The sequence below is a fragment of the Cydia fagiglandana genome, chromosome 7 (genome assembly GCF_963556715.1).
Source record: "Cydia fagiglandana chromosome 7, ilCydFagi1.1, whole genome shotgun sequence".
NCBI classification, from domain to species: Eukaryota; Metazoa; Arthropoda; class Insecta; order Lepidoptera; family Tortricidae; genus Cydia; species Cydia fagiglandana.
In genome coordinates, this window is record NC_085938.1 from 18074458 (window position 1) to 18093895 (window position 19438).

Sequence of the window (19438 nt, forward strand, 5' to 3'; positions counted from 1 at the left end):
AGTTGACACTTGACAATTATGAAAAATGTTGCCAGCGCAATTAAATAAGTGACCGAATGATTTTATTAAAGCACCACTACACGACCACCAACTTTCTTGCTTACCCTCGACTTTTTTTATAAGTCTACCCTAAATTTAGAATTAAGCAGATGATATGACGAAACGAATTTGAATAAGCAACAGACAACGACAAACGAAAAACCAAAGGTCACTTTTCAAATTATCCGGCTCGAAGGACCAAAATGTTCACTGGCGAAAGAGTGGACTGTAAAAAATGGGACGATAGGGGAATACTTTAGGGCCGGTTGAGCAAGAAAGTTGTTGTATGCCAAATTAACTTATGGAATTAAATTTAAGTGCGAGATAGTGTGAGACGAAGTTACCTTTGCAATCCGGTGGTTGTGGGTTGAACCGTTGGTTTCTGTTGTGGACTGCTGGTGGTGGTCCGGGCTGCCCTTGTCGCAAGCTAGAGGTAAGCTCAGAACCGTTACCTTCAGTCGGCCAACTTAGACCTAGGTTTTTCCACTGCACAGATGGGCACGGCGTCCTTCGGCTACACAGCACTGATTTTAAATAGTCTAGAGATTGGCAGTAGTGCTTTTAACAAAATTGCGAGAACATTAACGAGAATAGCGAGATGTGATGTGCACTGGTAGTAGTTCTATGACATACTGGCTCTGACAGCTCATGACAGAGCAAGATTTAAATTCGAACCGTGACTTTGGTGTTGCCACAGTATTTACAAAAAAATATTCCTAAAAATACAAAGCCAAAGCTGAACAAAGGGGTAATATTTGCATCTTTCATATATTTCGTGATATGAAGATAACAAATATGTTTATCAACATAATTACTATATACCTATAATACCAATACCCGCCAGGCTAAACCGGTTGTTAACTTTAGTTCCATTGGTACACATCGAGGGCGCCAGTAGTCATCATCATCATCATCATCATTTCAGCCTACATACGTCCCACTGCTGAGCACAGGCCTCCTCTCATGCGCGAGAGCGTCCCCAATCCGCATGCCCAATGCGGATTGGGGACTTCACATACACCTTTGAATTTCTTCGCAGATGTATGCAGGTTTCCTCACGATGTTTTCCTTCACCGAAAAGCTAGTGGTAAATATCAAATGATATTTCGTACATAAGTTCCGAAAAACTCATTGGTACGAGCCAGGATTTGAACCCCCGACCTCCGGATTGAAAGTCAGACGTCATATCCACTCGGCCACCACTGCTTACTGAGTATTATATTCTTTGCTCTTAATACTAATAAGGAATCCCGTTTGTTATTATGATTTAGAAATTGATTCATATCGACATCGATAACATTTGAGTCGATATTTAATTAATCACTAGTACGTTTTTGCCCCCGATAAACCGGACTATGATCATGATGGTCGCGGACATTGTCATTGCTATCAGTTTTCCCATAGCCCCATAGTTCTTTCCTACGCACATACCACGTCAATATATTCTAGTCTAATTTTCACAATCTTTGCCTCGAAAATAAATAAAAATCAATATGTCAATCGTTTACCTTACCATATTTTAATCGATTTATGTTATTGAATGGCAAATATATGTATGTAAACGGAAATATAATTACAGATATTTTATAAACAAATACGTAGCCACAATCGTCACTATCAAAGAATATAAATAATAGAATACTCATTATGGTCACTGATACAATGCACGAAATGTAAGACGATTCTTGCATTTCATTATTTTTTATCTTCGAGCAACACCGGCTTCCGACACGTCGGAAGGGAGGGGCCCAAGCGATATCTCACCGTACAAATCATTCTGCCATTTTTCGCGGGGGGAAGGTGCACACAGTCGCACTTCTCACACACTTACATACAAAATCCAATCAAAGGCCCTACCGCGAACCACGTTCGACGTGTTGCCTCTCTATGGCACTTGTAAATTCATACGTAAGTGTGACAGGGAGGCAACACGTCAAACGTGGTTCGCGGTAGGCTCTCTGTAATGACGACACAAATACATAGAAAATGACACACGTCAAAGACAAATCTTGCAAACCTCGATCTCTTTTTGTGTACGGACGAGTGACTAGTGTCACAACACGCACACTAACACATTTTCGTTGAAGTATGTCATTGTATTCTGAGAGATGAGAAGTCGGATTTGTCGCTCGACCGATCCGCAATTTGTACTGAGCGAGCAAAATCGATAAATCCAACAATTACTTGAGACTAAAATATAATAATTGTATTTAAATGTAATTAAACGTATGATATGTAAAAAAAAATATTACATGTGAAATGTAACACTTTCATTTTGTAAATTTGATGTCCCCGACCTCTTTTTATAACAAAAAACCGAGCAAACAGGCATTTTTGTGCAGCAGTGTTCACGCGCGCGTCTGGACTCGGTCTAGTGAAAAATCCAAGTGCAACTAGTTTTATTACCCGCGCTAGATTATATTGACGTGCTAATCTTGTACCTCGGCAGAGGGGAAATAGTGGGAATGCCGCCTCCCTTCCGTGTTGCTCGAAGTTTTTTATTCTTCGTGAATCGATTTGAGTATCGATGTCTTCGACTGGGAACATTTTGTTATTTATGGCAACATTATTTGGGCTGTGCGAGCCGTCATCAAAATTCTTCGATATTGGATTTCTTGGTCTTGGATTTTCGTCACGGACATTTGGGCATCCTTATTACTATCTTAGCACGATAGTTTTGTTAAAATCATGGCAGATCCAAAAGATGTTATTAGCATGAAGTCGTGTCGAATATGTTTGACAAACAAGAAACCCCTGTGTCCTCTATTTCGATATAAATTGTCTGGTAATTACGCTGAGATGCTTACCGCCATTGCAGACGTAAAGGTAGGTTGTTCAATCCCTAAACTAGTGATGTACTCTGACTACTATTGTTTGTTATTGTAAAAGATTGACGTAAAGTTGTGTATGTTTTTATTTCTTCTTGAGATTACAATACAATGGGTTTTTCAATTTCACATAGGTATCATCGAATGATGGTTTGCCAGATAAGATTTGTAACAAATGCTGCACTTCGCTGGAGAAAGCATACCTCCTTAGGACTGTCGCAGAAAGGTGAGCATTTCAATGTTTATTATGGAATATATTGTACCTGTTTAAAACAATTCTAATAGTGATATGTTCGGTTCGTAGTGGAAACGCACGCTACCTTTGTGCGGACAGGTTGTGTAGTAGCCTACCTTAAATTCCCTCTAGTTACTATAATTACCTATTATAAGTGTTTGTATATTTCAGATCGGATAAAATTCTGAGAAAGGCTGTAGTTAAAATAAATGAAAATGTTCCAACTAAAAAGATAGCATTTGACTCTTTTACTGACATAAAAAGTGAGATAGCACCACTAGCCGTCAAATCTGAGCCAAAATGGGAAATGGAAATAGAAGTTCTTGACACCTTCAATGCGCCGAAACCCATGGACCCGATTGATGGCAAAGACATAGTCATAGCCAACACTGTGATCAGGAAAGTTGAACCGGGCACCGAGGAACCTAAAAAAGAAACCTCGGAGGATGTCGACCTGACATGGACCAAGACAAAATCGAACAATTATGATGTGAGTTGTGTTATTTATAATCATTTTATCAGGGTTAGGCAAATTTTTATAATGACTTTTTGGGATCAAGCAATTAGTTTAGATACAGAAATAAGTGTATTCCGAAAAGACACCCCTGACACAAGAAGTGTACTATATCCCTTCTAAAACATCAAATGCATACCAAATTAAAAATTTTATATAATTTAATTCATCATAGTTAGTGTAGATTTAATAGTAGTTTAGTAGAAATGTAGGCAGACCACCCGCCCGTTGGTGATTACATAAAGGAGACTGCGGGACCAGTCTGGACAAGGGTGACCAACAACCACTCAAAATGGAGAGAGATTGGAGAGGCATATGCCCAATGGTGGGCGAGTACACGCTGAAAAAGAAGTGTAGATTTAATATGCTTTATTTTATTATACTTAGGAATTGAAGGAAAGAAATTCAACATTTACTTGCATAATGACAGCAGTCACATTTTTGAAATGCTATTTATGACTCGTTTTTTTTTCATAAACTTTAATATGATTGCAGGCAGAATACCTGGATGATGATTTCTTCCAAGATGATGATGATGATGATTATGTGCCACCCAAAGAGAAACAGAAAACTAAATTCAAGAAACCAAAGTTGTCTGACATTAAAGTTTTCAAGGAAAAGAAAAAAACTATTGTTAGAAAACTGAAAGTACTATCAAAGTCTGACAGCTTTGAAACCTTTCAGAGCTCTAGTGATGATGGTAAAGGCAAGACAGCAACAACTATTACATGCTGTAAGTACATACATATAATCACACCTATTTCCCGGAGGGGTAGGCAAAGACCATGGATTTCCACTTGCTACCATCCTGACATACCTCCTTCACTTCCTTAACTTTCATAACATTCCTCATACACGCTCGCTGGTATAGTAAGTGAGTAAGTAAGTAGAAAAGTGAAAAGGATAATTGTAAAATTAGAAGGCTGCATTTCAACTAGAGATGTGCAAGGATGCGTTGCGAGGGATGTGTTTGTTAAGAGCCAATCGAATCAATATGTTTTTTTAGATCAGCATGCATTCTATTGGTTCTTAAAAAACTTGATATACTAATAAACTATATCTTGTCGAAACGCAGCCTAAGGCAGGTAGATGGGACTGGCCCGATGGCCATGCGTGTTTGTACCATATCATCATGCTGCGCGATTGTTGCGCCATTTAGGGTCCTATCTAAATTGGTTGTTCAATACTTACGCTATAGAATTTCCAATTTTCCAAGAACCCTACATGGCATAAAAGTCCCGTGTGGTGGTGTACAGACATATCTACAAACTGTCAAAGTGTCATAATATCAGGGAATCTCAAAGGTATAGTCCAGTCAAGAATATAATATATCACTAATTTTACTGTACCCATGTCCAGATCCGATAATGAAGAACGGCTCCCGCGGACCACCGATCCTCCTCAAGCGGCCAAAAGACGCGACGATCCTCAAGGTGCACCCCAACTACAAGCCGAGAGCTGAAGCCACGCGGCTCGTCCGGCGCGACAAGCCCGTCCGCATGGTCCGCTCGGCCAAACCCGTGGTCAAACAGAGGGAGAAGATGGTCTGTCCGGTCTGCGGGATTCTCACTTACACTCTTGGCAACCACATTGCTACACATCAAGGTTAGTGTCACAGTTGCACACAAGTCTTGAATCAATGATATTGCAGTCACAGTGTTACAAAATAAAGGGCAAAACCTTGAGTGAGACAAGCCCGTCCGCATGGTCCGCTCGGCCAAACCCGTGGTCAAACAGAGGGAGAAGATGGTGTGTCCGGTCTGCGGGATTCTCACTTACACTCTTGGCAACCACATTGCTACGTATCAAGGTTAGTGTCACAGTTGGGACCTGTTGGGCACAAGTCTTGTGTCAATATTGTAGTCACGTTAAAAAGATGAAGGCCAAAACCTTGAGTGGGACAAGCCTCCACACATGGTTCGCTCGGCCAAACTAGTGATGAAACAGAGAGAGTTAGTGTGTCATTTCTGCGGCATACTTAGACACGTGGCAATCACATTGCTACGAATCAAAAACCCCTCACATTGAAAAACTGACCTTGACATGAAAATAATAGATTTAAATTGCCAAGCACGGATCCGTGTCTAAGCATACGAGCTGGCTGGCTGGAACCCGGCACTTCTGACTTCTTAGCACATAGGATTTTTTATTTGCAAACCATGGTAGTTATTAGACATTCAGAAGTGTACAAGTATTAGATTGAAACCCCTCTTCGAACCATTAGGAGTACCTGGGAGCAATAGGTAGCTCTATGGTCGAGTCGGGATGAATCTGTTTGTAGACATCTCCCAATATTATACGTATTAAAGCGCAAGTTAATTTTTCAGAGAAAAAACGCTACTCGTGCAGTCAATGCACGCGATCATTCGCGCAGAAGGCGAACCTGCAAGTACATCAGAAACAGCACACGGGCGTCAAGGACCACATCTGCGAGGTCTGCGGCGCTGGCTTCTACAGCCAGAAGTCACTAGTCAGGTAACACCAACACTGGGCCTTATGACTTTGAAATGAGCAATTCTCAAAAAGTTCGTACATTTCGATCACATCTTTGATTTCTATTAAAATTGGTATACTGGTAAAGTACATGAAGCTGAACAACTTCCACAAGTGAAGACTTCATTTGGTAACAAAAAAGGAATGTTTCTTAGAAACTTTCCGGGACATTTTGGGAAATGTGGTGGAAGTTGTTCAGCTTCGTATACTCTACCAGCATACCAGTTTTTATAAAAATCTAAGATGTGATCGAAAAGTACAGTCAACAACAGAGCTATGAATACAGGCAAAGTGGCAAAAATATGTATACACGACCTTAATGTACAGGCAATAAAGTACTGTATACATATTTTTGACACTTTGCCTGTATTCATAGCTCTGTTGTTGACTGTACAAACTTTTTGAGTTTTGCTCAAATAAGGGTTATGAATTGTAAATTGGGTCATTCTCAAATTATATGAACGCGGTCAGCCTCAACGCCGTCAAACTTTTCATACATTTAGTATGATTTGATGGAATTTAGACACAGGCACAAATCTGGAGAATGACCCAATTAAGGTGCCGTACTGGGTTAGTCAAAGGGTTAAAACCTGATTTAGATCGAGGTGGGTGGATATCAGGAATTTCAATATATTTGACTGTCTGCTTGCAAATATGTACAGTGAAATAAAATAAATAGTAATTTAGCTAGTCTATAATGCAGGTGTTTTGTTTCAGGCATAATCTAATCCACAAAGGCGAGAGGCCCTACCCGTGCACGCTTTGCAATAAGAGGTTCATTGCAGTAAGTCGTTTATATTATTATGTAAATATATATAAATTATAACACTTTAAACTCTCGCGTTTTGTACACATATTCAATTACACAAACGGGTCTACCGCGATATAATTTCATTGTTTTTACCTTTAATTCCGACGTTTCAGACGTTACATCGCGGTAGACCCGTTTGTGTAATTGAATATATAAATTATATCTGTTTGAAACAACATATTTTGTAAAAAAAGCGAAGTATTTTTTAATTGGAAATTTTATATTACCTGTACTAATCGCGAGCTTTTTCAATTAAATTAACCGCTTCTCCATACAAATGTTGTCTATATTATCCTCACTAGATATTGACATGTTGGAAAATATTTTTGCATGATTTGATGTTTTTTAAGCGCTGGTGGCCTAGCGGTAAGAGCGTGCGACTTTCAATCCGGAGGTCGCGGGTTCAAACCCCGGCTCGTACCAATGAGTTTTTCGGAACTTATGTACGAATTATCATTTGATATTTGCCAGTCGCTTTTCGGTGAAGGAAAACATCGTGAGGAAACCGGACTAATCCCAATAAGGCCTAGTTTCCCCTCTGGGTTGGAAGGTCAGATGGCAGTCGCTTTCGTAAAAACTAGTGCCTACGTCAAATCATGGGATTAGTTGTCAAGCGGACCCCAGGCTCCCATGAGCCGTGGCAAAATGCCGGGATAACGCCAGGAAGAAGAAGATTTGATGTTTTTTAACCATATCCTCCTAAGGCCCACGGTCCTACCTATAGTATATCTTCAGCTCGGTGAAATTTAAACCATATTCAATTAGAACAAAGTTGAATTTCTTTTGTTTCGCAAAATTTGTAAACAAATAAAAATCAACTCTATTCCCCGAACACTGAAGGTTCAAATTTTAGTGGCAAATTCTGAATTTTTCATTCGTATGGTTGGGCGTTAGGAGGATAAAGCTATTCCCCGTTATTTGACTTTTTTCTATTGTGTCCAGGGAGGTAAAAGGGGACTATGTTTGTGACGTTTGTATGGAGAAGCGATCGTCCACTGTCCTCTTATAGACCGACAAGAAATTGTAGAAATTAAGAAGTGACAACATCGTAGTGTCGTACCTTTCAAATTAATCTAATAATACGATGCTGCCACTTTTTAATTTCTACAATTTCTTGTCGGTCCATATAAATCTAAGTTATAAGCTATCCTATCTGTCAAATTGTGTGCATTTTTAAATACCTACGTCCGTTGCGTCCGCTCGCGGTTCTGCGTCTGGCGTTATAGCCCGAGTGCATGCTTAGACTTAAACAATAAATTATCAAAACTGTTCGCTCGCATATTAAACATTAAACCATGGACAATAGAACTATATACATATACAGTTGAATAGATAATAGTGTTTCGTGTTTCTTTTTGGCCAATCCACTCTACAGAGTAGTACTTCAGAATATAAAACAATTAGTTGAAGTGAAAAGTAAAGATTCAGCCGTGAAACGCTATTTGAGCAGTTCAGCTATCAAAACAACTCCACGATAGTGAGCTGTAAAGATACATGAGGGCCTACCGCGAAGCGTGATAGAGAGGTAGATAACGGAAATTTCGATTTTCGCGAAATACCCTAAACTTTTACGCCAAACGTCTCTGCAGCTAAATGTATTTACATTAATACGCTATTAGTGAACTTAATTCCGAAAGGGTAGTTAAGTTTGTCGATGATTATAGTTATATTGTCTATAGTAAAGGCCTGTGCACACTGGGTTGCGTGTGCGTGACGTGCGCTTAAATGTTGCTGCACACACAACGTCACGCAAGCGGTATGCCGTCTGTCACAAGGATCTGTATACTACAACGCGCCCGTGCACGTCTCCGCACACGCACCCAGTGTGCACAGGCCTTAAAACTTGGCAATTGTTCCAGCGTTGCGATTTGAACCGGCACCTACGCATTCACTCCGGCTACAAGCCGTTCAAGTGCGCCACTTGCACCATGTCCTTCAACGCGAAACATCAACTGCAGAACCACGAGCGCATGCACACAGGCGAACGACCGTACTCTTGCGAAGTAAGCATCAACCCTCTTTCCTATAGACGTCCGGCTTGAACCGGCACATGAGGACACACACGGGCGACAAGCGGTTCAAATGCGATATCTGCGACCGCGTGTTCATGCAGAGCCATCATCTGACGAATCATACGCTCTCGCATACGGGGGACAAGCCTTTTACGTGCCAGGTTAGTGGTGATTTAAGTACTCCTGCGAAGTAACTTTAATATTGTTGGCGATCTAAACCGGTATGCACCTCCTATGCATCCGTTCAAGTACGCTATGTGTACCATGTCCTTCGAAGCAAAACATCAACTGCAGAATCACAAGCGCATGCACATAGGCGAAAAACTATACTCCTGCGAAGTATGCAACTTAAAACCGTAGGTCTAGGTAATTTCACGAGAGTTTAAAAGCGAAATCACGGCGTTAGATTTCCATACGATATTCGATTTAACGGCTTAAGTCTGAAATCCAACAGCGCTCTAGAAAAATGCGCGCTTTAAACGTGTGAACTGTGAATAAATACAAAGCTATCCATTTGTCATTTGAACGATTTTCACCTATAATAGGGGATATTACTGCAATGTTCTGCTGCCAGAGTGCAACACTACCGACTCTAGTAAATTCATAGACTAACATGTACATACTGTGTGTGAGGTGGGACGTAAAGGAGAACTCGATAGTGCGAAATATAGGTTTATTCTGACTTAAATAACAAGTACAAGCCATTATATACTAAGCTATGCACGTGTGTGGGTAAGGCGTAGTACACACACTACACCTTCCCCCTTAATGTAAAAAAAATGATTATTGTTGAATACAAACATAATCCGATCCTCACCTACGGCGCTCAGACTTGGTCTTTGACTAATGCTCAAAAGCTTTCCCTCAAGGTTTGCCAGAGAGCGATGGAGCGCAGTATTCTTGGTGTCAAATTGACTAACAGAATTAGAAATTCCATCTTGCGCTCCAAAACCAAAGTAGCCGACGTAGCCCTGACAGCCGCCAAGCTTAAATGGGACTGGGCCGGACACATCTGCCGTATGCCAAACGACTTGTGGGCCAAGAAAACTACCGAGTGGACACCAAACATAGTGCGGCGTCACGGCAGACCTAGAAGGAGGTGGCGGCACGATCTTGACGTCTTTCGGAAAGATTGGCCCAATATTGCCATAGAACGAGACGCGTGGAAGAAAGAGAGGGAGGCCTTTGCCCAGCAGTGGGACACAACAGGCTAACAAACAAACAAAACAAACATAATGATCTATTTTTTTTTTAATGAAGAGTAAATAGAATAACAGAGAACAATAAAAAAAAACTAATTTGATAAACTGAATTACATGCAGTAGCTTTTACAAAAACAAATGTGTAGATTAAGAGAACAAAGTTCTTAAAAACGAAAAAAGAAAATCTGGCAAGCGGATACTTTCAATTCCTTAAGATACCTATTACCTATATTGAAATTAAATGAAAAATTATAAATGTTAATAACAAAGGTCTTTAAAACACAAAAAGGTATCAGTATTTTGATTTTAATATTCCATCTACATGTTCAGGATACAACACAATAATACAAACAAGTTCAACATTCTTATTAAAACTTAAACGATAAGATTCAGAATTAAACACAATTGATTTAAAAACGAGAACTTAAAACTACAGTAGGTATTCTTTTTATAAATTGTCTCATCCAAAAGTATTCGTCAATACATTTCATAGTCCAAATGTTACGTACGCGTACATGTGTGTTAGTTCCTAGGTACCTTGAGATAACTCTCATAATCATAATTATTTCAGTATATTAATTCACTTGCAAGTCTTATTTTTTAAGTAATAGACGTCTAGATTTTTATTTATTATATAATAACATTTCATTTAATAATGCATCTAAAGCGTGCCTCTCTTTTTTTATGGCAAGGGTACACAACGCATTTATTTTCATGGTCGGCCGACCTTACAATATATAATATTTATTTATTAGCTCAGGATACAAGGAAATTTAACTTTAAGCGCCCACACATACTATTTTTATATTCACATTCAGGTAGTTCTTTTAACACTTCCTTTCATCATAACCTTCCATGTGTCCAAGGAGTCTCCACGATTGATGCTCGATCGAATCATGGTCAGACATCCAAGGATTCCCTACCTGCCTTGTATCCTGGTGTACCCTTGTTACCCTAATCGCTCAAGGCCGCCTCTCGGGCCACCGAAGATGCGATAGGCATATTGAAATAATTATCTTTCATATTACCCTCTGTCAAAAAAAATCATTCATAAACCAAGCACATAACACAACACCATACAAACTTCAACAAATAAGAATTTCAACAACTCTTAGTTGATCAGGCTAATCGCTTTTCGAAATACTTATCTGCTTCAGTTTACCCGAACATCACCAACGCGCCATCTAATATCAAACAAATACCATCTCCTTAATTGAATTATTCCAACCAAAATCCAGTTATACTTGCATATAATTTAAAAACTCAGACCCATACCTTTCTCTCTCACCTCATATACATACAATTACAAACTGTAATAATACCTCTAGCCATAAAATCCAACGTCAAAACAAATCAAAACGTTCTTATGCCTAATTAATATAAACTTTTTGTATCCATTCCCATTCCTATATATAGTTATCAACAACATGATTTCATCTTTTCGTAAATATCTCCTGTGATTCAATTTCCTATATTTTTTTTAAAATTATTTTTACAATGTCATATACCGTGCTTGTTATTGTTTCATCCGTGTAAAAATATTATCGTCAAGTCCAAACAAAAAAAAATCCTATGACTAAAATCTTAAATTTAAACACAACAAAATAATATCCATTAAGTACTAACATTTTAACTCAACATGGTTAAAAGTCGGCATGTATCTATATATAATTATTAAGTTTAAATACGATAAAATTGAAATAATCTAAATTGTTGCACAATACATTCATAAGACATTGTGTTGAAACTGAAATTCGAGATGTAAAGGGTGAGTACTATTAAATTGTCGCTAACATATTCCGTTTTTTTTTTCTAGACTCAACCTTTTTGGTAAAACTTATTATATATATCAAAATTAGAATGTATTGGCATCTTTTATTCTTAAAAAAAAACATTCACTTGTATTTGTCTTTCAAGATGTCGTCAAAAGAAAAAAGCGTGCGCGATTTAATTTTGCAAAAATTTACTATGAATCCCTATATATCTACTTTGGAACTTGCAAAATCGTGCAATACAACTCGGAGAACAGTGCAAAGGACCATAAAAAAGCTAAAACGAGGTAAAACTACTGAAAGAAAGCAGCGAGAGGGTCATCCGACAAGAAAACGGAACAAAAAGTTGGAATCAAAGGTGTGTAAGCTGTTTGATCAAAATCCGGCTATTTCGTCCCGAGATGTGTCCAAAAAAGTTGGAACAAGCCAAAGCAATGTACAAAAAATTAAAAAAAACTGCGGTATTGTTACATACAAAAAACAAAAAGCTCCGAAAAGAACGGTTGATCAGTATAATCGAGCAGTTCGACGTTCTAGATTATTGTACGCCTTGTTTGTTCAAAATACAGCAGGTTGCTTAATCATTGATGACGAAACGTATGTAAAGGCTGATTTCAATTCAATACCAGGCAATCAATACTTTTCTTCCCGCAACGTCTCGGGTCTGCCTGAATCAGAAAAAGTGATTCCAGTCGAGAAATTTGCCAAAAAGTTCCTCGTGTGGCAAGCGATATGCCAGTGCGGTATGAGAAGTTCGCCTTTTGTAACCACTGGCACAATTAACACAGATATTTATATATCCGAATGCCTAAAGAAAAGGTTGTTGCCACTTATTAAAAAGCACAATTGTTCGACATTATTTTGGCCGGATTTGGCAAGTTGCCATTATTCATCTAGAGCTATGGATTGGTATAATTTGAATTCTGTCGATGTTGTACCAAAGGGATTAAATCCGCCAAATTGCCCAGAATTACGGCCGATAGAAAAATACTGGGCAAATATAAAAACAAAATTGCGGAAAACATGCCAACCGGCCACATCATTGCCCGATTTCAAAAGGAAGTGGATTAAATGTACTAAACTTATCACAAATGATTCCGTGCAAAATTCTATGAGTCGGGTCAAGAGTAAAGTCCGAGAATTCTCACGTCGTGCTTTAGACAAACAATAAAACGGTTTTAGCTCGCCTATTTTATCATAAACTTACCAATAATAAACATTTTTGAATTTTATTGTATATTATTTTATTGTATAAAATTTTATTCAAATTGCGACAATTTAATAGTACTCACCCTTTAATAACAGAAGTTACATTCCAATCCCTTTTATGTGAACACGCGCCGCGGATGGCGCGCCTTACTTGTACAGTTGTACACTATGACGAATTTTGTATCTAAGTGCAGAAATAATCTATTGTTGAGTTTACCAAATAAAATAAAATTACGAAATGCATAAAAAAATATGATTAATTTACATGGAGCTAGGAAATGAAATCAATATGTGTCTTTCTTTTAACCATACTATTATTTAATTATTAGACAGCATATTTATTTAAATTATGAAAAAAAAAGAAATATTAAGCCACATCTTTAAATTATATGTTAGCACCAATTTAGGAAAAATTAAAAAAAGAAAGTAAACTTCATTTCCATGAGAGCAATAGCTAATATTACATAATGTCACTTATTTTTATTAGTTAATAAAAGAAAAGAAATGTAAAATAAGAAATGATAAGGAAAATAACACTACACTTATTTAACATGTGAAAAGAAATGGACAATCGACTGTTCATAACGTAACACCACACTGTGCACCGCACCTGCCTTTGAATATCTCTCGATTACATTTCCACCTGTCCTCGACTCCAACTCCGGCAAGGTCAAGTCTGGGGTCCGGGACGCGAACAAGCTCCCGGCTGCAACTTCCAACTTATCAGCGGTTTTTTATTTATTCTATTATAATTTTTATTTTATTTAAGTCTATTTTCACATTTGTCTTTTTTCCACGTCTACTTTTGTTTTTTTTTCACTTGCTATTTCATCACTAGGTATTTGTCCACGTTGCACATAATTTAATTGTTATAATTAGTCTCAAACTTTCACATTCACTTTTTGTATTACGAGTATTTTATAGTCTTTTATTACACTGAATGTTCGAATATTTTCACTAAAACCAGTACTTCTGGCTGGCGCAGCGCGCCGCCAGTGCAGCGCAAGGCCGCACTGGCAGGGTCGCCATGTGAGGTGGGACGTAAAGGAGAACTCGATAGTGCGAAATATAGGTTTATTCTGACTTAAATAACAAGTACAAGCCATTATATACTAAGCTATGCACGTGTGTGGGTAAGGCGTAGTACACACACTACAGTGTCTTAAACTGTTTTTTGACAAGTTTTCACAGACAATAAAATACGACATTGATGCATCAAGGCGGTTTGTTAACAAGGGCCTACCGGTAGTTATCTGCGTCTTTATCGCTCGAATATGAAAAAGTGATAGAGATTAGATAACGAAATTTCGATTTTCTTGTTTCTCAGTAGGCCACGTGATCGACGTGACGCGTGATGTGTCAATGTGGTCTGTTTACCGTACGAGTATATGCCACAAAAGTGCCACCTACGCAGAGCTTTGCCTAATATCCCCTATTCTGCCGTGCTAACAACATATGCAGTGATCCAATTGTTTATCTTGTTCTCTTTGAATAAGTTCTTTATTTAAACGATATTTTTCATGCAGGTACTGCACGTACGATAAGCAGGGCAGTATTGTAATTCATTGAACTCCCTCAGGTGTGCAACGTGTGCTTCAGCTACAAGGTGAACCTGAACAACCACGTGTACAAGGTGCACGGCATCAACCTCAAGTTCAAGTCCATCCACACGGTGACGGAGGAGATCCTCCGCCGCGAGATGGGGCTCACGGGCGAGGCGCGCGCCGCTGTCGCGCACATCCTACCGCTCGACCAGCAGGAACCCGTGCAGGTCGATTACGCGGTCGCACACTAGACAAACTGTTTTAGGAGCGTTCCACGGGCTGTCCCGTACAAACGCGTTTTATTTCCTGTGTTGTGACTTTTTTTTCGGCATTTAAAGCTGGCGATTATTTTTCTGTGCATATTTTTGACCATTTGTCATAGAAAAGGAAACTCTTATACCTGCAAATCTTCAGAAATTCGCGTTTGTACGGGACAAACGGTAGACAATTTCATGGAATGCTCTTTTAACACATTCAGCGCTAAGAACCCGACTGGCGGGTACACCTCGTAGCGACTATGCGCTCCATACGGCAAAGACGTGGCTAGCTCTTAGTGGCAATGAATGTGTTAAGGAAAAACTAGGGAGATGGAAAAGAACAATATTTGTATTTTAACCTTACGGCAACGTGGTGCAATAATGTTGCCATAGTCCAAAATGACAGAAAAATTATGGTATCTGTTTTCTAGAAATGTTATCCACTAAGGGCCAGTTGCATCAACCCTGACGGACCCATTTGACGGACTGATCAACGCCAGCTGGCGCGCCACTATGAAACTTTCCATACATAAAAAATTAGCGAACTCTAACGTTACGAACAGTTTGGTGCAACCGACCCTAAGGGATTAAAACTTGCAAACAGGCTACATTGTATAATATGACCTTTATGTCGATAGAGTCAGTCTTGGCTAACTTTGCACTGACTTGAATGGAATAAAATGAGGGAGTGTTATAAAAAACGTAAGAATTTTGACATTAAGAGTCCTTACTCCTACAGACGAGCGTATTTTGCAAAATGCTTCCTTTTTCATTCAAGATTACGACGTAACTATTAGTATTTATTCAAAAACTGATAACGTACTCAAATAATCATTTCTTAAACTAGGGGCTGCAAATGTTCTAATTTTCATTTTCTCTTTTTGAACCTAAAATAAATGAGTTTTCTTAGAAGTCTTTTTCAAAATTTGCAGTGAGAAGGGTCGTTTCGGCTCTCAATTTTGCAGTAAAAAAGAATTATTTGGTATATGAATGATTACAATTCAACTCATCATATGTTGTACGAGGGGCTTACATGCTTGAAAATCGAACTTTCATTTAAAAAACATGATAAAACACCTTCCGAGTTTTCTTAATTTTTTTGGTGAAAACAGGGTTACATTACATTTTTTTATCGCTAATTGGACTTATATTTTGCCACAAAAAAAATATTTTAACAAACTGTAACTTTATGTTTACTCATTAAAAAAAAATCATAACTATAGGACCTACCTTGCCGTAAATATATATTTTTTTAAAAGACCTATAAATCATGCTGCAGCGACGCCGCGCGCTCATTCTCCGCCGAGCGCGCTTAGGGAACGGACCTGCGCTCGATCGTCAGGCGCTCATTGCTTCGTAAACATTGAGCGAGTTCCGAGAACTGTTGTATACTATGATTAGAAAATCTTGATCCAAGGGAGAGTACATTTTTCACACCATATTAAATTTTAACAACCGACTCTCGCTTATGTGATAGATTTTCAGTGTTACTTGAATTCTGGTTAGGGTTTGCATTTTAATTATACCCGGACGACCTGGATGATGTCCAGGTTCTCTTGATGGAGTCAGGAATTGGCCACCGAACTCCTAATCTACTCATCTTAACTCCATCGTGTTTGGGCTCCATGGATTTGCCTTGACGAACACCACGGATCTAGATGAGGTCCAGGTTCTCATGATGGACTCAGGAGTTGGTCACCAGAACTCCTAATCTACTTATTATCACTCCATCGTGTTTGGGTTCATTAGATTTGCCCGGACGAGCATCATCTATCTAGATGAGGTCCAGGGTCATGAGACCCTTCTGGTGACCAACTCCTGACTCCATGATGAGATGGTCACCAGAAGTCCTAATCTACTCATCATAAGTCCATCGTGTTTGGGCTCAATAGATTTGCCCCGACGAGCACCATTGATCTAGATGAAGTCCAGGTTCTCATGATGGAGTCAGGAGTTGGTCACCAGAAATCCTCATCTACTCATTATAACTCCATGGTGTTTGGGCTCATTAGATTTGCCCTGACGAGCACCATCTATCTAGATGATGTCCAGAGTCACGAGCCCCTTCTGGTGACCTGACATTTATTTTTTACTTATATAAAAATATGAACATTCCATCTTTTATTATGCAAATTGACATGTAAATTTTTTAGTTAATTCTACTATCCTTAGTTCATTAAGTGAATTGTATATATAAATGACAATGTATGACCATTACTGAATAAATGATATGATATGATATGACCAACTCCTGACTCCATTAATGAGATGGAGTTAGGAGTTGGTCGCCAGAAGTCCTAATCTACTCATTATAACTCCATCGTGTTTGGGATCAATAGATTTGCCCCGACAAGCACCATCGATCTAGATGAAGCCCAGGTTCTCATGATGGAGACAGGAGTTGGTCACCAGAACTCCGAATCTACTCATCATAACTCCATCGTATTTGGGCTCAATAGATTTGCCTTGACGAGCACTATCGATCTAGATGCGGTTGATAGATTATTAATATTATTTTATTTTATATACTTACAAATAAAGCTTCATTTGCTTCCTCCCTTTTCACATCCTTAAGGGATAATTTTTGAGATTAAAAGTTTGCTATGTTATTCCCTGGGACTCAAACTATCTCTGTACCTACCAAATATGAACTAAATTGAATATTTTAAACTTTCGCGTTTTGAACACATATTAACTCACATACCCGCGTTAGACCCGTCTATAATGTGGGTTTAACTAAATTGGTTCAGCAGTTTAAGTGTGAAGAGGAATTATAAAAAGTATTTTTTTTCTTCATATTTTATGTGTTTTTACTTCGGAATGGTGTCATTATGATGACACCTGATGATGATGATGATGATGATGACAATGAATTCGGCACCCCCGATTTATACGAAAACGATACCAAACTTGGCCTAGTGGCTTAAATGATACAGATATCAAGATCAAGTTGTGAGTTTAATTAGTGAGACAGTGAGTCAAAGTATATGAAAGCTATTTACATGTAATTCAATACTAGGTATAGTCAATATATTTTAATTTTTATTCCTATTTTAGGAGTGCGCACTGCTGAATGAATATTTAGAACGCCTAAAACACGCATAATAAGCTTTAAAAAAATAGTGGTATTATTTTCCTGATCCTGACCCATTGATTCATATAAAAAAAAACAAGAAAAAAGACAAAAAAATAATCTTGTATGGAGGGTGCAAATTTTCAAAATTCGGTAGCGACCCCTAAAACATAATTGAAAATTCTGAAAAAAATACACATTTGTTTTTTAGTGAAAGAGAACAATTTAATTAAGGGGGTGAGACATAGAAAATTTCAATTTCGACGAAATAAGCAACACCGTAAATATGTATATATACTATAATTTAGTATAATCTTATCTTTCAAACATTTAATTATTCAACTTCCTTGGTGAACTGACTTGAATAGTTCCTTGACTTCATGGATGAACTTGTCGCAATAATTCCATGACATAGGTAAACAATCATTATTATTTATTCGTCGTTGGTTATATATTTTCTCAACACATACACTCTATTCACTACTATCATGCTTATAAAAGAGTGCCAATATAACGTTAAAATAAATTTACTTGCAAATTAAATTGAAAAGTATCAATATTATTCTCGTCTGCGTTGAAACGCGCATAGCTTTGCCGGCGCTCGCGTATCAAGCGCCAGCGCCATCTATCGAGTGTTATTTCGCAAAACCGGCGAACGCTCTAAGGAATAAGGGCTCTTAATGATAACATTGCCATACAAAATACTACTTGTAATTTGGAGTTAGGCCAAGAAAAGTCTGCAGCGATTTTGATGGCCCACTCAGTTTAGTGCTATTTTAAACGTCAAACTTCTATAAAATAATGACGTATAAATAAAACTTGCACCGCGTGGGCTATTAAAATCGCTGCAGACTTTTCTTGGTCTGACTCTAGCCCCTTAGTGGATTATATATTAAAAATCTAATTTCTCTCTGATTCTTGCAGTTATATCAACGGAATATTAAAATGTCGAAAATATTGTTTTTTTTAAAGAGATGTCAAGCCGTTAAAGGGTTAAACGAATGTAAACTCATAAACCGACTAGTAGAGATAATAAAGAGTCCGTCTAAGGCTGCAGGGGGATTGAGTAAAATTTCAATTTCTTATGAATGTGATAGAAGTCACAGATGGTTTATTTTAATTTGGATTTGACATATCATGATATGTTTTTTTAATGTTAAACTTTGCGTGTAGCGATATTATGGCGCTCCTGACTTAGCTTAGGTGGACTCTCATTTATTGGATTTCAAACAGATGCGATCACGAGTTTTTTTTTTTCATAATTGTCCATAAGATCCTAATGCCTAAGCCACGAACGCCCCAAAATAATTTGTTCAGCGTCGACTGAATTTGCTCAGCTAGTGGTTTTTGTGGTCTTCGGGTAAGGAAGCTGAATTTTGTTCAGCAATGAGATTTGAGTTGAACCAAAGTTGTGTATGTTAATATTGTGAACGTAATAATGAAGAAGCG

At 38.2% G+C, this 19438-nt stretch overlaps 1 protein-coding gene and 1 long non-coding RNA gene across 2 annotated transcripts; one reads left to right on the plus strand and one right to left on the minus strand.

Moving 5' to 3' along the window:
• The first annotated feature begins 2589 nt into the window (after window positions 1-2589).
• LOC134666070 (zinc finger protein 570-like) lies at window positions 2590-15780 on the plus strand. The gene is given in 10 exon segments (XM_063523185.1): window positions 2590-2865; window positions 3002-3093; window positions 3274-3592; window positions 4112-4349; window positions 4976-5221; window positions 5944-6091; window positions 6827-6893; window positions 8780-8927; window positions 8930-9093; window positions 14695-15780. Coding segments are annotated over 10 exon segments (1776 nt in total). The 5' UTR covers window positions 2590-2727; the 3' UTR covers window positions 14911-15780.
• Window positions 15781-16828: 1048 nt separating this feature from the next.
• LOC134666075 (uncharacterized) lies at window positions 16829-19434 on the minus strand. Its single transcript, XR_010098448.1, has 2 exons — window positions 17162-19434; window positions 16829-16991 (listed from the first exon to the last, which is right to left on the minus strand). It is a non-coding gene; the product is annotated as an uncharacterized LOC134666075 (long non-coding RNA).
• Between the last annotated feature and the right edge of the window lie 4 nt (window positions 19435-19438).